The 27,716-nt window shown below is 32.6% G+C and overlaps 2 protein-coding genes across 2 annotated transcripts; one reads left to right on the top strand and one right to left on the bottom strand.

Moving 5' to 3' along the window:
* Positions 1 to 8,216: 8,216 nt before the first annotated feature.
* LOC144547219 (filament-like protein (DUF869)) lies at positions 8,217 to 15,311 on the top strand. Its single transcript, XM_078295810.1, has 6 exons — positions 8,217 to 8,619; positions 10,370 to 10,479; positions 10,891 to 11,065; positions 11,655 to 13,779; positions 13,987 to 14,041; positions 14,501 to 15,311. The coding sequence occupies exons 2-6, from the start codon at positions 10,384 to 10,386 to the stop codon at positions 14,924 to 14,926; spliced, it is 2,877 nt and encodes a 958-aa protein (XP_078151936.1). The 5' UTR covers positions 8,217 to 8,619; positions 10,370 to 10,383; the 3' UTR covers positions 14,927 to 15,311.
* Positions 15,312 to 16,221: 910 nt separating this feature from the next.
* LOC144547222 (alcohol dehydrogenase-like 4) lies at positions 16,222 to 19,495 on the bottom strand. Its single transcript, XM_078295812.1, has 10 exons — positions 19,430 to 19,495; positions 19,008 to 19,144; positions 18,819 to 18,868; positions 18,126 to 18,469; positions 17,762 to 17,844; positions 17,608 to 17,683; positions 17,455 to 17,516; positions 17,115 to 17,210; positions 16,817 to 16,978; positions 16,222 to 16,486 (listed from the first exon to the last, which is right to left on the bottom strand). The coding sequence occupies exons 1-10, from the start codon at positions 19,482 to 19,484 to the stop codon at positions 16,370 to 16,372; spliced, it is 1,182 nt and encodes a 393-aa protein (XP_078151938.1). The 5' UTR covers positions 19,485 to 19,495; the 3' UTR covers positions 16,222 to 16,369.
* Positions 19,496 to 27,716: the final 8,221 nt, after the last annotated feature.

The following is a 27,716-nucleotide window of genomic DNA, read 5'->3' as shown; positions in this document are numbered from 1 at the left end:
CTACCTTACTCTTTCTATTTTGTTCCTCGTTTGACTCCTTAAGCGTGGAGTAAGGGATTTACTTCACCTCTTACCCCACAACCGAACATGACCTATGAGAGTTAAATATAGAATGAGAATCAATTTTACAGTATTATAATATTTTATTCTAAATCATGCAAAAAATTAAGCATAACTTGAAAAACAACGAGGTCAATTGAATAATTTTTCCGAAAATTGGCAAGGCACAGTCTGTGGTCACACGAGTCATGCATGGTCAAGACTGTTCGATCTTGATTTAATGGTGAATTTGGAATAAACTAAATTGAATAAAAAAAGAGTCAAACATAACTAGTTACATTTAGACACGACATGTGTGGTAAAGACGTAACTAACGTGCTATGACCGCCCATTTCTATTTGATCACAACACAATGAGATACCGTCAGAAAATTTAATTTAATTTGTGTAAAAATATAACTTGATCACAACACAATGTGTGACCCGAGTCACAACACATATTTACATGCCAAGATGAAAGCGCATGGGATATTAAGATTATTACATTAAAATTCTATCCTCATCAAAATTTAATTTAATTTTTGTTTGATGAGAGTTTAAATGTTAATCGGAACTTTAACTAGATAGTAATTAAAACATGCATGTAGGGGATTGTTTAACATAAACTGATATTATGCATATATACTATAGATTGTTTATTTTACTTAATTGTGATGTTCTATGTCATTAAATGCGCGTGTTAGACACATATTTGGCATGATAACGCAATCGTAATGGGGTGTAGATTAAAGTTAGAAATGGAGAAGAAATGAGATTTAGACACGGCAAGTTCAAGTAGATCCGTTTATAAGTGGTCCTTTTATAAAAGAAACAGAGTGTCTTGAGTCTTGACGGTCGGGTCTTTTGCGAATATTTGGAAAACATGAACAGTTGTGGAGAGGTGTCAACAGTTTTCTTTCTTTTTATATAAGCGGATAAGTTAGCTGAGCTCTCCTATTCACTGATCGATCCAGGCACTGCAGATGTCCCTTTCCCAAAAAAAATTAGTAAATTATTATATGTAGTTCATAATTAATTGTTCGTTTTAATCACTCTATCTTGTGTCAATATTTTAAAATTAAGAACTCAACTAATAATTAAGTGTGAATTGATGCAATAGTCAAGTGTACATTGATATAAATATAATAGTCAAGTGTGTACATCGACACAATAAGAAGGTGCATATCGATACTATAAAAATAAATGAAGAAAAAGAAGGAAAGTCAAATCGTCTGCTTAATTAGATATTGAGTTATTGACTGTAATGAGTAGGATATGAAGTCGGTTTGTTTAGCAGTTGGCAATTTCCTGGTCCTTTAAAAAAAAAAAAAAAAAAAATTGGTAGAGATTATCGAGATAGATTAATAGAGTTGTTTACAATATCATCAGCTAAGTTATTACAAAGACTATATTGTACCAGTATTCACAAATATCGGTCTCAATACAGTCCCTGTTACCCTTCTATTTCTCTTTTCACATAACCTTTGTCACAATTTCACATCCTCTTTTGCATGGTTTGCATCTTGCCAAGGTGGCATTTTTTTGCTTCTATAAATCACCTCATTACATTGCTGCCATAAGGACCACAATACTGTCATCATAGTGATCCAAACATGCTTCAGTGTATTGAATTGCCACAGAAGGAACTGCTTGATGCCTTCCACCGTATCACAAATTTTCATGAGGTTTGTAAATTGATTCCAAACTTCCTTCGCATTTCGACAGTGAAAAAAGAGATGACTTGCCGCGTTTTCATCGCACAATCATCACACATCACACAGTGAACCTCACAATTCAAGCCCCTTGATCTGTTTAAAATCTCACGAGTTAGCACTCTTATCACTTAGTAACAATAGTCCTGGTCGTTTCTTAGGGTGAGGTTTCAACAAAATCTAGTAGACCGTGAATCATCGCTTCAAGAAAAATTTCAATTATAAACTGTGTATCACCCGGTAATAAGTTAATAAGAAGTGGATGGATCGGATGACACTTCTTTTTTGGTAATATCGGATGACACCGTGTATTTTCAAAGTCCAAACAGTCGATCTATACTGGTCAACTTGATGGATATGTTAAAATGTGTTTGCAGATCAAATTTTACATTTTTCTGAATTTTTTTACTATTTATTAAGATGGGTACAAAAATTCAACGGTCTGAATATAGCGATTTTGTTAAATACTTAATAAATAGTAAAAAAAATTCCAAAAAAATGTAAAATTTGATCTACAAGCACATTTTAACATATCCATTATATTGTACGGTTTGAATCGACTGTTTGGACTTTGAAAACTTTGAAAAAGCACGATGTTATCCGATGTCAACAAAAAGAACAATTATATTACTCCCCCCATTCCATCCCCCCACCATCCCCCATTCCAAATTATTTTTATCTCATTTCAATCTCGTTCACATATTTCACGATATATGAGAAATTTTGCGAATCTAAAATCACGAACATTTTCTACGTAATTTTCTCTTTCAAATGAGATCCATGATGACATACTTTCGGACAAGTTATTACAGAAGTATTTATCCCTCATCGTGCAAGTATTTATACCTACACAGACATATGAAAGTATTACTATCAATTATTATAAGTATTTATACTGATATATGAAAGTATTAATATCAAGTATTATAAGTATTTATACTGATATATGAAAGTATTAATATCATGTATTATAAGTATTTATACTGACATATGAAAGTATTAATATCTAGTATTATAAGTATTATATGCAAAAAAATACTTTCAAGTATAGGTATAAATACTTGCACAATGAGGGATAAATACTTCTGTAACGACTTGCTCGAAAGTATATCAACATGGATCTCATTTGAAAGATAAAATTATGTAAAAAACGTTCGTGGTTTTAGATTCGCAAAATTTCTCATAGATCGTGAGAAATATGAACAAGATTGAAATGAGATAAAAAAAACTCACCTCTAAAAATGTGCATGGTCCCCCATGTGATTTGAGATTCCCCCCACCCTCCATGAAAAAAATGTGCATGGTCCCCTAAATACTTTCGTTCTTCAAGATAAATACTTCAGTACGTAAGTATTAATACCTTATGAAAAAAAATGACAGCTGGAGTTTTTTGGCATTTTGTGCGGGGTTAATTGCGGGGTTGGTTTTGCGGGGTTAATTATCACTGTCCCAACAAAAAAGGGTGTCATCCGATCCCTCCTCTAATAATAATTGGATAAAAAATTATTGATTAAACGAATTAATTTGACAATTCCAACAAATATAAAAAAAAATCCAGAAAAATACGTGAAAGTGTGGACGGACTTTGGATTAATAACTGCTCTTACAGTGAAACTCGCATTTTTATGTCAAATTTACACATGAACAAATCCCTATTCATCTAGCTTAAAATTGGCATTATTGGAAAATTAATTTTAAAAGATTTACTGTCTAGTATGTTGCTAGGGAACTGGTACAGCCACATAGGCAGATTTAGGATTTTCGTCGAAAGAGAAGCAAAAAATAGTAAATTGGATTTAAATAACTAATTAGATTTAAATTCATTAACTATCTGGGTACTTGATAATAAATAATACTTTAAATTATATTTTTCAATGTTCAGATTTATAATTTATGATGCTTTAACTTATAATTCTAATTATCAATCGTAATTCAAATATTTTATTTTAAGTTTAATTCTAAATTTAACTCAAATTACAAATAAGAAATTTAGAGAGAAACTAAAAAAAAAAATTGAAGGAGAAAGGGGGCAAAGTCAGTTGAAGCCAATATATCTTCATTAAAACTCAAAATTCAGGAAAGAGCAACTGCTCTCCTGACCTCACGAGGGTCTGTCCCAGATTACAGATTACAGATTACAGACTTCCAGTTATGATATATAAATATTAAGTGCAATGCATGACCCAACGTGAACCCGACCAAACCTGATCAAAATTTGGATATGATAAAAAAAACTGGATGATCCAAGATCTAACCCGACCCGATCCGACCCGCGATACACATGAGACATTAATACTATGAAAATACGCAATGTTACTGAGAACTGTATATTTTCCATTCCAATGTCAAAAACATCAAATCCGAACGATTATCACGTTACATTGCATGCTCCAAATTCATCAAATGTGGAATTTATTTTATAGAAATCGAGTAGGTTTGAAAAAAAAAATTTAAGTTCAAAATTTTATTGATTTATAAATCAACTCACATACATTACTTGTGACTGTCAGATGAAGATTAGACGATGGGTTCGTCACGGCGTCGCTGGTTGTGAGGTATGTTCCTGCAGAGCTAATTTTTTTATCCGATTGTATCGCAAGTACAAATTCGTTAAACAGGAACATACCCAATGAAGTAGATGTTTATCGACCGTAGGATTGTGATCTCGTACGTATCTTGACGACGATGAACAATGCGGAGCGCATATCTGTTATCCGTAGCTTCCCCTTTCCTACTTTGAATGTTCCTGGTTTTGAAGCGCATAGAATATATCAAGGCCTTATATACAAACTAGGAGCAATACATTTGATTTTTTTTTTTTTTTTTTTTTTTTTTTGCTTGGTACATTCGTCGGTGAAAAAGAATAAAATGTGAGAGGTCAATTAATCCCATGGCCTAGTATTTTGAATTCTAAAGGAATTTTCGCTTTTAGACATTGACACGTTTTGTCATCTAATTATTTGAATTTTATTTAATAAAGTATAGTTAGCATGTCAAAGTAGGTATGAAGTGACAAATAAACTCAGTTAACAGCGACATAACATGAAAACTAAGTAACAAAACTATTATGTTGGAGGGTCATGAGAAAGTAATTAACAAAATTAATAAAGAAAATTGAGAATTTAACAAAAAAAATTCATTAGAGTACTACTAGTTCCATGGTTATTACATTCTGAGAATTTTTTATTCATAGAAAATATTATAAAATAATATAAAGAAAGAGTGTCTTCGATTTTTTATACCTAGAAAGAGCGATATTATTTTTTTGATTAAAACTTTAGATCAGAAAAAATTCCAACGATCCAATTTTTTTTTCAATAAGCTTGTTTAAGATCCGTTGTGGCCATCAAGGCAAATAATTTGAAGGTAGCGGACAAAATAAAGAGAAAATTTTATCAGGAGTATTTTTATGGGTCTAAAATTTGAACCAAATTTCTTTTTTACAGTTCCTATACATTAAAAATTGAAGTTACTCTTTATCTTTTTTCTATATTAGTTTATATTATTTTCTACGAATAAAACAATTCTCCTTTCTTCTACCAACTTGCCACGTCAATTATTCTTTTATTTTTCATGTGAACGAGAATTTTTTGTCGTGATGCTATATAAAGTACTTCTACAATTTTTACGCTTATCAAGAAAATTTAATATTGCGGGGGACTCCTGTTACTCCTGTAGCTTATTGGATGCTATATTGCTACACTTTTAACATGTTATAAACTTTTTTTCTGAGCAATAGCTTTTATTTATGTCAGCTTATATTTACGAAACTCTGAATTCTGGACTGTTTCCAAGGATAAAAGCGCCAGGTGATATGACCAAACAAACATCCCTGTGAAATGCTTAATTTTTATATCAGTCTATGTTAATAAAATATGAAACTACGTCAGAACTCAGAAGAGTATGTGTGTGTATTAGTATTATATATATATATATATATATATTAAACAAACAAATAAATAAATGCAGGCACTGAACGGCATTCTTTACGCCTCACATGAACCATAATTTTTATTTCTCTAGATACAATATTTTAACAATTAAAGGCGCTGCACTCAATACAGCAAACAAAATTATAAAAAGGGGAACAAACAATAAATACAGACAAGCCCATTTCTGATCCAATGATGAACACTATATGGGTAGATCAAGTCCGAAAGGAAAAAGGTACATTTACAGCTCTAAAGGTGAAAGCAACACATCAAAACAAAACATCACTAGTGAGTGCACACACACTCTATTAAAGCTAAAAGATATTACAGATGATGAAAATGGGAGTGGTCTAACAGCGCAGCTAGCGAAAACCTTTGACACGGTAATATTTTCTGATTTTGGTATGATTAGGCGTAGGCCCCTACCAATAGCATATTTCACAGGCTGATCTCAGCCGTTACATTCACTTTTGGGTCAAAAACTGAGACGCACCCCTAGGCGCAGCGTGCGTAGCAAAAATTCATGTACTTTCAACTGTATCAAACAATTTCATCGCATCAGTTTGCGATTCTTTTGTTTTAAACCTCCATCCGGCCGTCCGATTTGATCAATGATTGCTGAAGAAACAAGGATACGGCATGGTGGAGTCGCAACAGGATGCGAGGATTGTCTCCAATTAAATCGTGCGGAAAACATGATATGAGTCGCTACGTTCAAAAAAGAGTACAACTGCGTCCGCTGCATCAGTGAACCTTAAAAATGTAATGTTGCGGGTAATTTCGAACTTAATGTTAACCCGTTATATTATTTTTGTGTAAATATTTTGCCACAGAGAAGTAAAATGTCAAGATGGAAGAGGGGCCCTGGGAAAAGTGGTTTTTGCAAAAGTGGGTATCTTTGGATCCCTTCAAGCACCGAGGGAGAAGGCAGTAAGAATAACGTTTCTCTAGACTTGGTCTATTGGACTTTTATCTGACTGACTGGACGAACCCACAAATTGGTTCGTCCTCAATTGGTTGTGCTTATTTAAACCGCGTCTATGTTGTAAATATGCATCAGAACAGTGGGACTATCTATGTACCTAATGCAAAAATAAATATTATTAAGTTGTTCTTTCCACTTTCCTTGTGAAAGCAGCAGCTCTCCAGTGCGATTATTACTGAATAAATTTTCATACCCCAATGTTGATGTACGGGACAAAGATAAAATAGGAAATCAGGCAATTAAGGTTGGAAAAAAAAAATGCCGTGCCGTACACTGTGTTTGTGCTGTGATTAAGAGATCGTCACAGAACACGAATATCACAAATTCACAATGTGTTTAAACGTACCGTGATAAAGCGTGATTCGCGCCACTCATGTGACCATTTAATAATAATTTAGATCAATTTATTTAATATTCATCATTTGATTAAGATCTAACATGTCTAATTACACGTGACTCGCTTGACCACATGTATTATGCTGTACCAAATTTTCCAAAAACGGTCATAATATGAGACACACGAGTCGCGATATGTAACTGACACACATGACACATGCCATATTATTTTGTATTATAACCGTACTGTTTCATAATAGAATTGACTCCACCGTGCCATTTTTTCCACTCTATTAATCTTAATAAAATAATGTGAGACAACACAATAAGAAAGTCTTACGACGATATAATTATTTTTATTTGCAAAAATTCTAAGAAAAGAAAGAGACATACGAGTAGGTGGAAAACATTTATCAATAATAAATTTGAGTTCAGCAAGCACACATTGATAACAAAATGAGTTTGGAAAATTTTATTCAGCGTTTTAAAAGCATATTGTGCATGGTGGACAAATGAGATACCATCGGAAAATTAATTATTATGCGTCCAATACATCATATTTTTTTTACGGACGATTTGAATTCTTAGTAATAAATGTATAAATGTCCAAAATAAATTAAAAATGAGTTATTTTTAACTATTCTAAAATAAAATGTATATGATGATTGTATTGTTTATTGAAAATTTAACAAAATATAGGACATTAAAATTAATTGTATTATTTGCATGTAGTTTAATATGAAATTTAGATAACTATGCTAATTATGCGGATGATCTGATATTTTTTATGAGGATTGTGCGATCAATTTACTCAAAAAAACGACAAATTGGACTTTGTTGTTCAAAGCTACAATGTGACGGTGTGACCTTAAATCTGATTTGTAATTAATATATTGACTTTAATTTTGGATTCGTGATAATATTAAGATAAAAACATGATATTGCAATTATAATCAGTATCAACTCTTAAAATAATCAACTATTGAGACATATCGTCGTATAAAAATAGTTTTCATTAAATCAAAAGGATTCAGTAAAGAACTCTTTTTATTGAGAGAACAAATATTATTATATGAATCCTTCTTTATCAGTGTATCTATACAAAACAGTGAAAACAAAAGACATCACAAACAGCAATTACATCGAACATATTGACTTGCTAGCAGTTGTGTCAATCTTCATTTATTAGGGTCGTCTTTGACATTAATACAGTAATCCTCCCTCAAGTTACTAAGTGTACTGGAGATGATCTGAAGCCTCTCTCAGTCTTCACAACTTCGCTGTCGTCTTTTCTTTTTACAAAGAAAAAGCGAGTGTAAGAGAGAGAGAGCGCTGCTCAGAGAGAGAAGCAGAGCAATAACTAACCTCTTTCTCTCTCCCCGCACCGCATCATCTCCACATTCTCTCTCTTTCGCCCTCCTCTTGCTCTCTCTGCGTAATTTACCTAACTCAGATCGCAACTAAAGCGAAAATAAAGGGAAAAGGCTATCTAAGGAGAGAGCCCCACGCAGTAGAGCTCAAGCAAGGCATCTATCTATCCGAGCATTAATCTTCTCAACTTAGATCTGTTGACAATTATTAACTCAATTAACCATCCACATTTGGTATATTTTGTGGTAAGAATTTAACCCTTTTCTGAAATTTTTCTCTCATTTAATATTCTGCTATTTTTGTTAGGAAAGTTTATTGAGAATTTTCAATTTGTGGTTTTTTAAGGAGTATCACGCGAGGATTCCGATTTTCCGCAAGATGAACTTGCATTTGATTTTTGATATTTCGTGGAAAAACTTGCATTTGATTTATGTTATTTTTAAATACTTCGATATATGGTTTTCTGGTCCTAATGTTTCACGAGTTAAATAATAAACACATGATATATTTGTCTAGTTTTAAATACATTCTTCGCATTTCGTACTGAGTTAAATTAGATTCATGATTTCAATGTTTCTTTGGACCGTACTTTTTTGGATGTATTTGGAAAGATAGGAAGTAATGTTTGTATTTTAGCTAGGAGCTTAATGTGAAAATAAATTATTTCTGAATATATCAATCAGTAGGCGGTCTGATTCTGCAGTCCGTACTGAAATGTTCTGGTAACGGGGGATTATAGTTCAATACAACTAGACTTTAGGAGGGAATTTTGAAATTTGTGATTGGAAAATGCAAGTGAGTTTTGATGTGATTTAGTATTTGAATACAACTAGTTTACTCGTTTAGTAGTCGCATTGGAATTTTTATGGTGCGTCTAATCTTTGATCCCTGGCAAATTGAATTATTTTCTTTATTTTTTCTTGTTCTTACTTGGTTCTGGATTTTGGAAAAACGATTTCTCTTTTTGAAGTAGGATTTTGGGAAACCATTCGTCTTCTGATATCATTTCAATTTTGGATTTTATTGCCAATCCTTACCGAAGGTTAGTTAATAATTATAGTAAGTATAATTAACAGAAAGTACAGTTATAGCTAATTTGTTAACTTAGGTCTGCCATGGAATTTCCAGTAGCATGAGCTATATTATTCATAGTGCTTTTGTTTCGGATTTCCTGTAAGATGCTAAAATGCTGCATGAATTTGTTTCTCAATTACTTCTCTGAAATCTTTTTAAAAGGTACTGAATCTTTGAAGCCGGCTACGTTCTTAACCCAATTGGCCACTGAAACAAACGTTCTTAACTCTATTATTCTCTGATTTTTTTTTTTTTTTTTTTGTCCCTTTGCTTATTTGACCCACTTAGCAAGTCGTCTGATCTTGTATTTAGTTGACAACAGTAGAACATAAAAATTCTACAAGAGATTTTTCTTTATCAATTAAACTATTGGGAAAACTTGGAGTTTCTTTTGAGAATTTGTTAATAATTTGTTTATAATTATAGGTATCCTGTATTATCTTAGAAATCATGCTTTTTGTGGACCTTTTAGAAAAATGAGAATGAGGCATAATTTTAGGAGGCGCCTCTTTGATTGGGCTTTTTTTTATATTTTTGGCAACGGAGTTCAGTTCTAGCACAGATTATGGACTCATTTCATATAAAAACTTGTATAGGTCAATGGTGGTTTCTAAATAGCTTATACTTCAACTGAATATTTAAATAATAGTTAGGTTGTAAAAGTTTATCTGTCTTCTATAATGTACTGATACCATTCTTTTTTTTTTGGTTCCATGCAACTGCAGTTGCATTGCGAAGTGAACCTCCTTTCTCTATTGGATTTTGTTTTTCAGTCTTTATTATTGTAGTGGCAACTGGTTTTGTGTGTAGCTGGCACAAGCCACCTTTCGTTTTTCTTGTGTGTGAGTTACCTTTTCATATAATGTTCTGTATTAAAAATCTTTGACATTTGGCATCCTTTTTTTTTTCCTCTTTCTTTAGAGGAAATCTAACAAATGGATAGAAGGAGCTGGCCTTGGAAAAAGAAATCATCTGAGAAGGCATCTAATGTTGAAGCAATACTTAGTTCTGGAGGAAACCAATCTGAAACGGTTTGTTTCCAAATTCTCTTTATAAGAGTGTCGTGGGAATTGTTCTTTTTTTTTTGCATATTTACATGAACCAGAAAACACCAAGATTGTGATTAGGTAGAAAAGATAAAACCAAATAAAATGGAGTAATATTCATTAATTTCTTCATGAATGGTAGTTACCAGTGCAACAAATATGCTCACTTAAGTTCAGTTTCACAAATCTCACTAACTTGTAATTTTAGTGCATCTAAATATCCAAAGGGGTAGTTTGTTTTGTTTTGACAAATTAAAAGTTTGTAATGGCAAATAGAGAGATCCAAATTTAGTGTTTTGATTGACTTGTAGATAGTTGTACCTGTCAAAACTTGGGTCCTACTGGTTCACACCTAGAAAGTAAATTTTTGAAATCTCTTCATTTTACATTTTCCAGGAAAATCCAACTGTAAACTATATACAAGTTTCTCCTGAAACTTATGCTCGTCTCAACGATTTAGAAAATGAAGTAAATGTTTTAAATGAGAAGCTAACTGCTGCACAATCGGAGATAACCAACAAAGATGCTTTGGTCAAACAGCATGCCAAAGTTGCTGAAGAAGCTGTTTCAGGTACATCAGAGATAGATATTGTAATTGCAAAAAAATAAAAAATAAAAAAATAAAACTTTATTTATAAGCACAAGGTTACTAATATCCTATAAACAAGTGGCTATTCAAAATTTAGAAAAAGACTGAATACCCTTCTAATGTGAGGGCAAGCCTGAGATGACTCTTCCATCATTTACCAGCCAGGATTCTGTTCTCGCGATTAGGTTGTTGTTTGTAGCTTAATTTGGGGTTGTTGAGGAATTATGGTTTATTGAAATTCAGTGGTGTCTTTGGTGAAGTTTACCATGTTTTGGCCAAAGCATATTGATAGAGCTGAATAGATTAAACAATTTTTAATTGTGATAATCATCTTTTAATGAAATAAAAAGAAAAACGATAAAAAATATGAATCAAATAGATAGAAATGGGAAAATCTGACTAAAACTGGTCTGAACATGCAACAAAAGCTAGGCAATTCAATATTGAACTAGTGTGAACCTATCATGCGATCCATACATTTGTGTCCTGGTTTTTCTATACTTTTTGCTGCAAATTTAACATATAGAAGGCTATCCTCTTATGTTTTCAATTAAATTCATCTCTTGTACAGGTTGGGAAAAAGCTGAAGCTGAGGCATCAGCGTTAAAAATCCAGTTAGAAACTGTGACATTAAATAAGCTGTCCTCTGATGAGCGGGCTGCGCACCTTGACAGCGCCTTGAAGGAGTGCATGAAACAAATTCGGAATGTGAAAGAAGAAAGTGAACAGAAGCTTCATGATGTGGTATTTGCCAAAACCAAACAGTGGGAGAAGATCAAATCTGAGTTTGAATCCAGAATCTCAGAGTTTGAACAAGAGCTTATGAGAGCAGATGCAGAAAATACTGCATTATCTCGGTCTTTGCATGAAAGATCTAGTTTAATTATGAAAATATCAGAAGAGAAATCCCAAGCTGAGGCAGAAATTGAGTTATCGAAAAATAATATCCAATCTTGTGAGAGGGAGATCAGTTCTTTGAAATATGAATTGCATGTTGTAGCCAAGGAGTTAGAGATAAGAAATGAAGAGAAGAACATGAGTGTGCGTTCTGCTGATGTTGCTAACCGACAGCATGCGGAGGATGTTAAGAAAATTACAAAATTGGAGGCTGAGTGCCAGAGGTTGCGGGGTTTAGTTAGGAAAAAGTTACCAGGCCCTGCTGCTGTGGCCCAGATGAAAATGGAGGTTGAGAGCATGGGCCGGGAGTATGGGGAGCCAAGAATCCGTCGACCAGTTACACCCGCTATGGAAAACCATTTCCACCAAATGCAAAAGGAAAGTGAGTTTTTGACCTCTCGATTATTGGCCATGGAAGAAGAAACCAAGATGCTTAAAGAGGCTCTCTCAAAGAAAAACACAGAGTTACAGGTTACTCGAAATACTTGCGCCAAGACTGCAAGCAAATTGAGAAGCATGGAAGTGCAGTTACTTACGGTTAATCAACAAAGAGGTGTAAATGTAAATGGACGCACATCAAATGGTTCAAATATTGAGGTGCATTTTGATGGTGATAGCAATCCACCGAGCCTGACATCTATGTCAGAGGATGGTGATGATGCTAGCATGTCTGAGTCGTGGGCCACGAATCTAATGTCAGAGCTTTCAAATTTCAAAAAGAAGGAAAATGGCAGAGGTAGTATTGGAAATAGTAATAACAACAATAATGCTGTTATGGCAACCCAGTCAGAGGGATCAACCAATTTAGATATCATGGATGATTTCTTGGAGATGGAGAGGCTGGCGTGCGAATCCACTAACAAATGTGATGATAATATTTCAGAAAGCAACTCAAAAGTTGAAAACGGAGAGAAAAAGCATAATCCTAGCCCAAGCCCTAGTCCATCTTGTTCAACTGATCCTGAGTCACCAATCTCGAAGTTACGATCAAGAATTATATCCCTGTTGGACTCTCAGGTACCTGAGGGTGATATTGGCAAGGTGATCGAGAGCATTAAAACTGCTTTAAAAGAGGTGCAGATAGAGTCCCATGGATCGCCAGGTGAGAACAGTAGGCTTGGTACAAAGGAAGATCTAAAGACGGCACTCTCTCAAATTCGCGACTTCGTTACTTCACTCGGTAAAGAGGCAACTGAGATTCATGGGAGGTCATCTGAAAATTGTCAGACACTCTGCACTAGAATTGAGGAATTCTCGGTATCAGTCGATAAAGCACTTGATGCTGAGAGGGGTTTGTATGACCTAATAATTGTTTTGTCTGGTGTTTTATCAGAGACCAATAACATGAACTGCAGCACAATAACAATTGAAGGGGAGAACAATGGGTTGGATTGTGTCGATAAGGTGACTCTTTTGGAGAATAAGGTGGCCCCACTAGAGGAATCCAGCCCGGACATTGAAGAACTGAAGCTGGTGAAGAAAACTCTAGAAGAAGAGTTGGCAAGGTGTAATGAGAAACTGGAGAGCACGGAAGTCAAATTTTCTGAAATGGAGAAGAGTTTGGGTGAGGTAAGGTCAAAATTGGCAGACAGTGAGAAGGCTAATGGGTTAATGGATACCCAATTGAAGTGTATGACCGAGTCTTATAACATACTTGAGACCCGCAAATTGGAGCTTGAAGGAGAGATTTCTTCTTTGAAAGAGAAAATTGAAACATTAAATGAGGAGCTTGTGAAGGAGAGAGAATGCCACGAGGAGGATTTGTTGAAGTATAAAGAACTTCAAGAGCTATTGGAAAGGTACGTGTTGAAAATTTGAGACATATTTTGTATGTGCTTTTTTTGTCTATACTGTGGTTTTGATTAATGGAGATAGTGCCTAATACACAGAATATGAGTAAACATGGATAACATAAAATAATTCTTGTTTCTTTCTACTTTTTTGTCTTGTACAATTTTCTAGATTTAAGAAAAAAATCCTATTTGACATGAGATTTCATATTTAAGGAATGAGAAGAATTCAATGGCTGTTGATACTGAAGAGGACATCAAGGCAAAACAGGTAACTTATATTATGCTTGGCTGTTCAAAATTATTTAATCAAACAATCATTAAGATTGGCCATTATATAGAAACTGAGTTCCCTAGAATGTACATAATTTTGGTAGAGAAAAATGCAACGTGAGAGAAGAACAGACTTGTGGAAAGAAATTTCAGATCCGAAAAAAGTAAAAGGGAAAAGTTAAAACATTAGATGTATCCTTTTCCTTCTTTTTTTTCTTTCTAAATTCACAGTAACAGAACTGGTTGCATCAATAGATACTTATAGAATAGAAAAAGGTTCAAATCTTTCATACAACTAGGTCCTAAATAGCCTCTGTAAAATATTTTCATCTACATGATAAATTTAACTGATCTCTCATGCTTTTGGATGGGAGTGCTATAGGGGAAGATTAGTACTGCATTACATGATTGCTCTATTGAAAGTTCTTAACAAAATTAATCCTTTTTTTGTTAATAGGAGAAAGAAATAACTGCAGCAGCTGAAAAACTTGCTGAATGCCAAGAAACTATCCTCTTTTTGGGCCGACAGCTGCAGTCTATGCGACCACCGGTAGAACAAAAGCACCGTCAATCTACTGACAACCTTTCAGATGACGAGAGGGACCCACGTGCCAGTAATTTCATGCACACCCCAAAAACATCCGTGCAGTTAGATGGTTCTGAGTCACCTATGTTTGACGGGTTTGGATCCAACATGCACATGAGCATGTCAGAGACTGAAAATGGGAATTTTCCCAAATCACCCTTGAATAGTTCAAAGCGCCCAAAGCATAGGTCACCAAGGTCCTCTTCCACTTCTAGCTTGTCTGGAAACTTGAGTGAGAAGTCACATAGCAGGAGCGGGTTTACAAGGTTCTTCTCCAAGGGAAAAGGCGAGAGTTAGTGCAAGTGTAAGGCGGGTGATTTTCAGGAGGCTAGTGGTAAATTTGCAATGCACATTAAAGCAACGGCTGGTATAGGATTTTTCTAATAACAGGGGTGGTGCTCTGGAAAATATAGCGGGAAGAGTAAGGACTGGAGTGGTAACTTTCTGATTTTGAAGTTTCTCTTCATAAGAGTTTGCAGTTTGTTTTTAATTTGCAAGGGAAGAAAATGAAGATAAAAATAACTAAACCTCATTGTATATCAGATGTGAAGGGCTGTAGTTGCTTGTTTCTATTTTACTTTATTTTGTTTATTTGTTAAAATATTGAAAGAACTTGTGTGATGCAAATGTTTGTGTAGATGTACAGTTTAACCTTAAAAAAAGAGAAGTGTTTGGCTTGTTATTCCAACAGATATATGTATTTTTTTATTTATTTATAGCGAATGTCGTTTATACTTCCATTAATGGGGTTACATGTTTGCTGTCTCAAAATAACTGAGAGCATGCGCCTTATGAATGCACAAAAGTACATCAATTGACACAATAATTGATAGAAGAATGATGCAGTTTTTTTATATCGTTCGTTTTCTAAATTCGACCCCGCCTTAAAGGCTTAAAGCAGCTGAAAGCTCAATTTATCTACCAACCTAGTTTTGGGCCAGGCTTGGTTTTCTTGTCTCCTTGGATCTGGTCCACAATATAGTGAATAGTTTCCATTTTTTATGAATATGGAAAATTGTAAATAGTGAGCAGTTCACACAGTTGTTATATACATATACACTTTGATCAACATCTGATCGAAAACATAAGTCTTGCAACTAATTTTAGCTATGTCTGTACACCTGACCTGAAAGGGTTCATAAAGAGATAGATACCTTTCGTTTGTTTTTGTTCTAGGCTAATGACATGGTTGGTTTCATAACAACTGATGAGTATTTGTACGTATAGTATTGCAGAGAGGCGTGTATAATGCACCGCAGACGAATGGAACTAGGGAAGGTAATGTCAAATTCTGATTCTCTTTTATTTTCATTTCGTCTTTGATAAAACGTGTTTCTGAGTTTCTGACAGATAGGCTGCGCTCACAGTCAAATGGGGGACTTGATTGTGAAAGCCTGTTTGCGGCAGTCTGTCGATCTAAAACTGTACAAATTACAAAACAATAAACTAAAGACTGAAGGATTGCATTTGGTCGTTATTAATTAATGCTTTCTGTTTTTTTGGTTGAGATTGACAACTATGTTCTGTGCTGCAAATCTTTTATGCATGTGAAATAATATGAGAAAAATAAAAAACTTAATCTGAGGCCTCGTTCCATTTATTTACTATACATGTCTTCAGTCACAGTGATCAAATTATTTTGAAAGCATACAATCAATCAATGCATAGATTACATCAATTGTCAGACTTTTATTGAATCAAACTGTTTATTCCAAAACGTATCTTTTGGGCATGCTTAATTCAGAGCCGAAGCAGGCACCTAAGAGATTTGCCTTCTTTGAGCAGCTGAAAAGCTTTGTTTATCTCCACAAATGGCAGCTCATGTGTTATAAATCCCTCCAGATTTATTTTCAACTCCTACAATTATAATAAAACATAATTTTGTGTGTCAAGACTTTTTGTTTGAACCTTTCATCACATCACCTTCTCATAAAATGTAATATCGATGCATATAGACATATAATTTTGATGTACCAATTTATCACAGAAGATCTCATAATAAATACCCTAGCTACACATCATATTATCACGCCTAACACCGATGTATTCTTACGGGCTTTGTTAGTTGTTGTAATTTTTGTTGTACTGGTAGTCAAAGATCAATTGTGTCATATTAGTTAGTCTACTGCAGCTAATGATATCCTTGATCAATGAGAAGCGGCAACAAAGAAAAAGAGAAAATCTAACCCCTTTCATGTACTTGTCTATGATTTCAGGCAGCTGAGTCCTTCCCTTGAAATCCCCAAAAGTGGTACCGGTGATCTTTCGACCATCAAAGAGCTCCATTGGATGTAATGGAAGCATTTGAGGGGATAAATGGATTCCTAGAATTACAGTCATTCCCCACCCCTGCAATTAAGAGGATATAACATAAATTGCAAGTTTGAGAGTTTTCTCCATAGTAATTAATTTGTCCTTTGTTAAGTAGTATTTGAAACAAGCTATTGAGATTAATTTGAATGTGTAAGAGGCAAGAACAATTTACATCATGGGTAGAAACAAAGGCTTCTCTGAGCACATGAAGATTTCCAGTGCACTCAAAGCTGTAATCTACGCCTCCATTTGTCATCTCTTTTATCACCTATAGATATACAATCATATTTATTATTGCAAAAGAGAAACCTAAAATACTAAGAACTCAAATTATAAAACTCAAATATATGTTTTCTTCAATCAGTGCACATGTGCTTTGATTTTGTAATTTCATGTGCATTTACCAGAAAAAAAAAGAAAACCAGAATGTGGCTCGCAAATGCCATTTCAGTTACAGTTTTGTTAAAAAGATTCTTGGAAAACATTATATGTGAAATAACAAGTGACAATACCTCACTGGCAGGTTTCTCGCACTCTTTCGAGTTTATAAAATCAGTAATGCCCATCTCTTTACCTGCATTTAAAAAAGAATGCTGTATTTATGAAACAATTTTCAATTCATTATAGCTTTGTACAATTAAAAACACAAAGATCAAACTGTGTACCTATGGCAAATTTCTCAGGGTTAATATCAACTCCAATAATTTTTGACGCTCCTCTCAGTCGCGCACCTTCTGCTACCTGTACATGAATATCACTTATCATTAAAATGCAACAATTTTGGTGCCATAAAAAGAGAAAAGAAAACATGAAACTAACTGCAAGACCAAGAGAACCAAGGCCGAAAATTGCTACAGTGGAGCCTTCTTTTACATCCGCAGTATTCCATGCAGCTCCAATGCCTGTAAATTTTACAATTAACAGGGTTAAAAAGTGAAATGTTATATTGAACTCTGAAAGCAAAAAAAAAAAAATTAATAAAGGAAATTCTAATGCAATTCTGATTGAATGACCCAAGCTAATTGCAACTTATATTAATGGGCCTTCTTCTGAGGTTGAACAATACCAGAAGGCCCATGACCTACCCCATTTTTAATAACCTCACAAGTTACCTTGCAACATTTTTTTTTCTACCTTCTCTGTTTTTTATCTTTTTTTCTTTGAAGGATCATAAATATGTTACCAGTAGAGATGCCACAACCGAACAAACAAATTTTATCAAGAGGTGCCATTGGGTTGATCTTGACAGCACAAGCCGAGTCGAGCACGGTGTACTCTGCAAATGTTGAGGTGTTGAGGAAGTGATACACGGGCATACGATCCCCACCATCACGCCTTGCTTTAAAGAACCGAGTCTTTCCATCGGTTGTCATGGTACTCTTTAAGGGGTTGACACGGTACTCGGCACAGAGGTTGGTTTTGTCAGATTTGCAATATGTGCAGTTGCCGCATTCGCCATTGAATAGTGGCATCACGTGGTCCCCGGCTTTGATTCCTTCAACACCTAATCCCACGCTCTCCACCACCCTTAAAACGGTCGTAAACATAAAATGGTGAAGTCAGAACTTAAATGTTTAACTTTTAAGAAAAAAAAAAAAAAGAAACCTTTGATATAGTGGCTCAGGTAAAAGGTTTCCTATGAATATTTAAAGTAGAGACACTTAATCTCCATTTTTTATCTCAAATAAACAAAATTAGGGGAGTAAAATTGAGTTTTTGATCGTGACATGTAGGTGAATATGATGAAAATGTATATATACATAGGTATTAGATGCATTCTAAAATTCACCCAAAAAAAAAATCAGAGGCATCTAATACGTCCTAATTTGTAAATAATATAATTGTTTCTGAAAAAAATATTTTCAAGTACTCTTACCCGGCAGCCTCATGACCAAGAATACGAGGAAATGCACGTTGTTGCTCGTTCTGCAAATGTAGATTAAAAAAATGAGGTAATAATTAAACAGACGATCAAGTGTACTTGGAATAATAAAATGAAATCAAAATTGATAATTCCAAAAATCAGACATTAATACAATAACATATACTTTGACATGTAACGTACCTCGCCTTTCCAAGCGTTTAAATCACTGTGGCAGATTGAAGTGAAGAGGATTTTGATCCTAACCTCCATCCATTGTGGCGGATCGACTTCTACCTCTTCAATCACGAATGGTTCGCCGGGGGCCCACACGACAGCAGCTGTGCTCATAAGAATTAAACAAAAAAGTATTTTGATGAAACACCTATCATTTGTAAAATAATTGTTACTATCATAAACTTTTTTTTTAGGGTTGGCGGTGAAGTACCGCCAACTGATGTATTGATACTAAAAAAGAGTTTATTTACAAGGGCCTAAGATACCCAACTGTAATTAAATTACAGGACAAAGTAAACTAGGCAAAATTATCTATCATAAACTTTTAGACAAGAAGAAAAACATAGAATTGAGGTAGTGCTTTTTCATGCATTATTTGCAATTGGTACCTTTGCAAGTGATGGTTTTGCCTTCAGTGGCAAGAATTTCATGATGATCTCCCATGTTGTGTGATAGCAAACTATTGAACTGCTTGTGTTTTAACTTAATACCACAAATCCAATAATTGTTGATTTTCAAGAGTAATTTGCAGAAAATATTGTGATGAATTGAAACTTCTTGTATTCAATCTTATTTTTACAAGAGGGACTGTGTACCCCTTTTATACAAGTGAAATAACAGTTGCTTAAGAATTATAACGTTAGTATTAGGCATATTGGATAAGGCATAGCAGTTCCTATTAGTGTAATTACATTTTTCTATTTTTATATTGTACTGTTAGCTAGGCTAACTATTAGGCATAGCAATTGTAATACAACTGTTATAATATTTATTATCCTAACTACAATTGCTATGCCTAATAGTTAGCCTAGCTAACAGTACAATCTAAAAATAGTAACTCTCTTTTTCTTATTTTATCTAATGATGAGAAAACCCTAACGAGCCTGAGGCTAGTCGGTTCTCAAATCTTTTTTATTTCTCAACAATAATGACTGTATTTCAAGATTGTAGTCTACGTTTGTTAATATCTTTTCTTCATAACATGATGACTACAATAAAGACCAGAATCTTGTTGAGAGTAATACAACAAAAGTGTCAAATCAGGAAATCATTCCTTAACATGTGACATTCGTGTTAAATATGAACCAATATATCTATGTACATACTCACTCCTAAATGAATCCGGCTAGTATAACATTGGTGTTATATGACACTAACTTCAAAATCAATTAAATATACTTTAAAAGACTAATCCAAACCGTTCAAACCGATTTATTTTATGAGTGATATGTTAACAAAATTCGGTTATGTTTTTGAAAAAAATTGTAGTTTTGTATTAAGGTAGACGAAAACAGTTTTTTTTTTTATTATAGACGAAAGCAGTTACTAATTCTAATTGATATATATCTGATCAAACAATAGTAGTAGAGGTTTATTTTTAAATGGCAAGAAAGATGATTGTTACTTGACCAAGGGGAGAATGATAGTGAAACTGACGAACAATCAGTGTCGGGTTCATCACATAGGAGCTCCAGTGGCACGCCTAATTTGTTTCAGCCTTTCATGTGAAAATAGATAGCTTTGGTATTGATAAAAAATTGTTACCAAAATTACAATTTTTCCTTTTTGGTAGGAATAACATCCTTTGTTAAATTTTTTTCCTTTATTAACTTTTATATTAATTATGATATAATTAATTGTGATGGATAAGGAAGAGAGAGTACAAAGGCAAAATTGGCATTTCGAAGAGAAAAATTTCTCCCAGCTCTCAAAATATCAAATAATGTCCTCAGTATAGCACTCCTCATTCTAAATTCTATTGAATTGACTTTAAACAACGAATTTCAATTGTTGAAATCCATCTACCTTTCGAGTGTCTACATACAAAAATTTTAAACTGTCGACTTAATTTAGTGTAAAGTCAAGCATTCAAAATTAGAAAGTTTATAAATTAATTTTAATGCATTTATTAATGTTTATTATCACTACTTGATTTTATGCAAAATTAATTTGAAAATTTAATTTTTTTTTGTATACAAATGTGTCACTTATAAGACAAATAAATTTTAACAGTTTAAATTCGTTATTTAAAACTAATTCGATAAATTTTAGAACAAATAAATAAATTTAATAACTTAAGAACATTCTAGTTCTACTCAACTAAATTAATACAAAGTGTATATAATATACTAAATTAGCTAGTTGGCATATGCAACTTTTTGGTTGGTCTTGTCTGGAACAAAAATAAAAAGAAAATAGTGATTCTGATGTGGATTCTTTTGTACGAATGTGCGATGGTTGAGAATTACAATAATAATTGCAAATAAATAAAAAATGTAACAACCCAAAACGAATTTTTTTTTTCTTCTCTCTCTAGGCTGTCACCATCAATGTAAAGTCAAGCTATGTTTGCTAAGGGCCGGTTCGGTGCGCTACTGTGTACGTGAGGAAAAAAAAATTCACTCAGACTGAATTTTTTTTTTCTCACGAGCACAGTAAAAATTAGTTCAATTCTCATTCCCATTCCCATTCCCCATCCCATTTAAACGCCGAACACGCCCTAAATGCTAAGTATGGTCTATATAAACCATTTTCTTCTCGATAGATTTTATCATTAAATTTTTGCTATTATCAAGTCGAAGGCAATTGCCTAAATATTTGACAGTTTGCGCCATTGCATCTCTTAAATATTACTCGGACAAATTTTATTTTGAATTCGATATTACCAATTGTTAGCAATGTTTGCGGTTCATTATTTTGGAGAAGAAAAAAACATCATTTGATATTCTTATTCCATCCACATCATTTAAAAAGTGCATGTTTAACCTATACGTAAAAAGTGATATTTTTAGTCTTCCATTATACTAAACATGTCATGTGTTATAAAAAATTATAAAATGGAATATTTAATATGTCAATCAATGACAATAAAAATGACAAAAATAAAAAAATTGTGATTAATCTTATGTTAAAGGTTGATGCTAAAAAATGGCATGATATCACAGTATAGAGTTTGACTAGTATAACATTAGTGTCATTTCAGCCTATATAACACCAACTCTAAAACCTATCAAATCGACTTCAAACGGTGAATTCAAACCAATCTACTTCATTAGTTGTGCGTTTATATGCAAAATTTATAACTTTTCGAATTTATTTAGTATTAAGTCAAGCGGTCAAAAGTGTGAGTTTTTAAATTAATTTTTCAATATTTTTATCACTTGATTTGATACTAAAATAACTCAAAAATATAAAAAATTTGTATGTAAACACATCACTCATAATGTAAAAAAATAAAAAAAATAGTAAAAAGTTTCAAAAAATGTAAAATTTGGTCTCCAAACACATATTAATATGGAGAACAAGATGAACGGTTCGGATCAACCGTTAAAATTTGAAAACTCGAATATAGAGCCGTAACACGGTAACAACCCGTGATATGCATAGTACCATATACTCGCTCCAAAAAGTGTATATATTATACTAAATTAGCTAGTCGGCATATGCAACTTTTTGGTTGGTCTTGTCGGGAACAAAAATAAAAAGAAAATAGTGCTTCTGATGTGGATTCTTTTGTACGAATGTGCGAAGGTTGAGAATTACAATAATAATTGCAAATAAATAAAAAATCTAACAACCCAAAACGAAATTGTTTTTTTTTTTTCCTTCTCTCTCTAGGCTGTCACCGTCAATGTAAAGTCAAGCTATGTTTGCTAGGTATGGTCTATATAGACCATTTTCTTCTCGATAGATTTTATCATTAAATTTTTGCTATTATCAAGTCGAAGGCAATTGCCTAAATATTTAACAGTTTGCGCCATTGCATCTCTTAATTATTACTCGGACAAATTTTATTTTGAATTCGATATTACCAATTGTTAGCAATGTTTGCGGTTCATTATTTTGGAGAAGAAAAAAACATCATTTGATGTTCTTATTCCATTCACATCATCTAAAAAGTGCATGTTTAACCTATACGTAAAAAGTGATATATTTAGTCTTCCACTATACTAAACATGTCATGTGTTATAAAAAATTATAAAATGAAATATTTAATATGTCAATAAATGACAATAAAAATGACAAAAATAAAAAAATTGTGATTAATCTTATGTTAAAGGTTGATGCTGAAAAATGGCATGATATCTCATTATAGAGTTTTGCTAGTATAATATCAGTGTCATTTCAATCTATATAACACTGATTCTAAAACCTATCAAATCGACTTCAAACGGTGAATCCAAACCAATCTACTTCATTAGTTGTGCGTTTACATGCAAAATTTATAACTTCTCAAATTTATTTAGTATTAAGTTAAGCAGTCAAAAGTGTGAGTTTTTAAGTTAATTTTAATACATTAATTTAGCAATATTTTTATCACTTGATTTGATACTAAAATAACTCAAAAATATAAAAAAAATTGTATGTAAACGCATCACTCGTAATGTAAATCGGTTTGAACGGTTTGAATTAGTCGTTCGAAGTCGATTTAATAGATTTTAGAGTTGGTGTTATATAGACTGAAATGACACTAATGTTATACTAGCCAAATTTCACACTATAAGTAACGAGTTCATGAAGAAAGTAACTTGAGCAATTTTATGAGATATATAATGTCATACCTATGTGATTTGCATGATTCTTAGCACTTCGGCCATAATAGCCCAAATTCATATAAGCATAAAGCCAGTTAATTAAGCCGACTTAGATTGTACAGTTCAAAAATTTAACAAATTAATATATTGCACTATTTGGCATTTGGATATAATAATAACGAGTCTGGCTAGTATGATATTAGTGTTATATGACACTAACTTAAAAATTGATTGAATAGACTTCAAATGGTTAATTCAAATCGTTCAAACCGATTTACTTTATGAGTGATGTGTTTACATGTAATTTTTTTATATTTTCGAGTTATTTTAGTATCAAACCAAACGGTAAAAATGTTGAAAAATGAATGTATTAAAATTAACTTAAAAAGTCACTCGTTTGACCGCTTGACTTGATACTAAATAAATTAAAAAATTTATAAATTTGCATGTAAACACACAACTAATGAAGTAGATCGGTTTGAACGGTTTGAATTCACCGTTTGAAGTTTATTTGATAAATTTTAAAATTTGTGTTATATAGACTTAAATGACACTAATGTTATATTAGCCATACTCAGTAATAACTAGATGTTAGTTCTTATACTTGCCTTGAAATTAAATTAATCCTAAGGGAGTCCTCGTTAATTAAAATTTTCAGAAGTTCATAGAATTGACAACTATCTGCTCCTTTCAAATTGGATTTGGGAATAAAGCAAATAAAAATTATGCTTCTTTCTTTTTGATTGATGATTGCACAAAATGTTGATTTATTTGTCATTGCCATGTACGAATTAAAATAATTAAATAATCCATACTAAAATTAATATACGAATTAAATAATAATTAAAATATTTTTCAAGTCATCCACACTAAAAATCAATATACGATTGAACAATTTTTACGAATTTTTACTAACAATTAACAGAATTTCTGAATTAGATGTGAATATGCACATTTTATACTCAAAACTATCCATAAAATTTACTATTTTTTGCGTTTCTTTCTTAGAATACTAACATATTAATATATTATTTGCTTCATAAAAGTCAAATTATATCTTGTCTTGTTCATTAAAATTTTTGGATCTCACAGACTTATTTTTGTATTTTTAATTATTGATAGAAGTATAGTAAAAGATATTTGTGAAAATGATTCACATCCCAACATCATCTGATCAAAATTGGATAGTTATCTGAATAATAAATTACCAACAACTTGGTCATAAATTATTTTGACGATTTCAAAAGAAGTATTTGAAAAGCCATCTCTATTTTATCAGGAGAAAATGAGCCGAGATGTAGCAGATAATTCCATATGTCGGATTTTTCGATATCATACAACGAATTCCAAAAAAATTATTTTAGTCACCGGACAAAGTTTCTTTTTCCGGTTATTTAGTCATCGAATTTCTGCATCCAGTGACTAAATAACCGGAAAGAGAGGCTTTGTCCAGTTATTTAGTCACCGAAAGAGACAAATTTCGAAATCCAACAAAAAAAGTGGGTAGATTACGTAATTTTATAATATTTTTTAGTATTAATAAAAATTTCAGAAGTTTGGAGCTGTACTGTTTTTAGACGATGCTCCAGAACATATTATTTTTCTTTTTTTTGTGAATTGAATTTTCTCCAAGGTGTAAGGAGCTTGTTTTTAAACGATTCTGTATAACAATTTTTGTTTTTTTTAGGGATGAATTTTCTCCGAGGTGTAAGGAGCTTGTTTTTAGAAGAATCTCTACAACATATTATTATTATTTTTTATTTGTAGATTGGAATATTAAGACATGGACTGTTGCCATCGGAAAGATATTTTCAATTTTTACAGGATTTCTTGTGAAACCCTGTAAAACTTGAAAATAAAATTTATCACCATGTTAGTATGTATATATATCCAAACGTAACGTTAAAAAAATATCACCAAAAAAAAAAATCCCGTCTGTTATAATATTAGTTATCATCTTTATCATTTGTAATGTTGAAGGAATCATGTCAAGTCTAAATTATTAAAAAAATATTTTTTATATAAAAAATTACAGTTTTGCAACTTAATATTTACACTGAGAATGTCTGAAAGTCTTTTAACTTTCGCCTCGTGCTAAAAAAGATATTTTCAACGTTGATAACTATAACTTTGTTAATTAATGCTGAAATTTGGTATATTTGGTCAAATTATTATTATTTTTTTGATAGCCTGACAATTAGAGATGTATAAAAGTCATATAATAATTGTATAAGTCATGACAAAGTACAACACGTATGTCGATCACATGCTGTAATTTATGTTTATATATAAGAAAATGCTAACAGTCGATCCAACCATTCAACATGATCTCCATATGAATATGTAATTGCAAATCAAATTTTATATTTTTTATAGTTTTTTTATTATTTTTTTAGATAAGTAGAAAATCACTTGATCTAAAATTTTTGTACCATTGAGATCAAGTGATTTTTTATCTATCTAAAAAAATAGTAAAAAAATAAAATATAAAATATAGTCTGCAAGTACATATTTATATGGAGGCCATTTTGAACGGTTTAGATCAACCGTTAGAGTTTTGAAAACTCAAATATTGAACATTGCATGGAGGCTCTCTGTGCTACGCATAGCATAGAAACCAACTCCTTGTATATATTTTAATGTACAAAATAAAGTTAGAAAACTCACATTAAAAAATAAAAACAATTTCCTTCTGAATGGTGTGAATGGAATCATAGTTACTTTTTTAAAGCGTTTATTGGCGCCATCAATGCTGATTCTTGACCCCTACAAAAGAAAAAGGACAAAAAGCAGGTGAACTGGTGGAAGTTTTGCATCTTATTATGATATGTTTTTAGTGTTTTCTTAAGGTGAATGTTATTTTAAGTTTTTAACAGGGTAGCGTTACAAAATGGTCCTTGATTCCGTATGATTTTTTGTGTGAACTGTGAAGCAATGCGTTCACGAGCAGTCACATCAAACAAAGGAACGTGAGGCTCCAAGGAGGCGCGGCGACTAGACTACACCAACTTGCACACAATAATAGGACGAATAACATCCATACACGTGTCGATATTTGAGTGGAGATCTTTCTGCTTCCATTTCCTACACACGACTTGTACAAATTGGACGTTGCAACTGCCCCAGCTCTTAAAAAAGGGATAATTTTCTATTTACTCTAAAATTTTCTTTGATTTTCTATTTCCTTTAACTGTATTTATTATTTTTTATTTAGTCATACAATTAATTATTTATAATTTAAGTACATCAGAATTTGTATTTTTCAATGAGTGAGTCTATGGTAGGGGTGTAAACGGTCGGATACGGATCGGATAGTGGTCTTACCGTATCCGTATCCGTTATAATTTTTCGGATACGGATACGGATTCGGATAGTCTCGGATACGGATACGAATCGGATATTAAATGTTACGGATACGGATCGGATATCGGACGGATACGGATATTTTTCATAATTAGCTTGTTAGTTACAAAACATCTATTATATTATTAAAATATTAGTCACTAATTATGTCATAGTGTTATATTGTTCATCAAAATATATATCTATATGCAATTTAATAAATTATTCGTACAATATGCAATTTAATAAATCAATTTAAAAAACATATATCACATTTGTTGTGGTTTAAAATATAAACGGTCGGATACGGATAGTAAAATGTCTTACCGTATCCGTATCCGTTATAATTTTTCGGATACGGATTCGGATACGGATAGTCTCGGATACGGATACGGATCGGATAATTTAAGTACTTTTCCGGATTCGGATTCGGACGAAATCGGATATTATCCGATCCGTTTACACCCCTAGTCTATGGTACTATGCATATCACGGGCTGTTACCGTGCTACGGCTCTATATTTGAGTTTTGAAATCCTAACGGTCGATCCGAACCGTTCATCTTGTTCTCCATATTAATATGTGTTTGGAGACCAAATTTTACATTTTTTGAAATTTTTTTACTATTTTTTTAGATATTTAGAAAATCACTTGATCTGAAAATTCCGGACCATCCAAAAACAGTGATTTTCAATAAATCTAAAAAAATAGTAAAAAAATTTCAAAAAATGTAAAATTTGGTCTCCAAACACATATTAATATGGAGAACAAGATGAACGGTTCGGATCGACCGTTAGGAT

This window comes from Carex rostrata, chromosome 31 (assembly GCF_964058835.1).
Source record: "Carex rostrata chromosome 31, lpCarRost1.2, whole genome shotgun sequence".
Classification (NCBI taxonomy): Eukaryota; Viridiplantae; Streptophyta; class Magnoliopsida; order Poales; family Cyperaceae; genus Carex; species Carex rostrata.
This window is presented reverse-complemented; position numbering and strand designations above follow the sequence as displayed.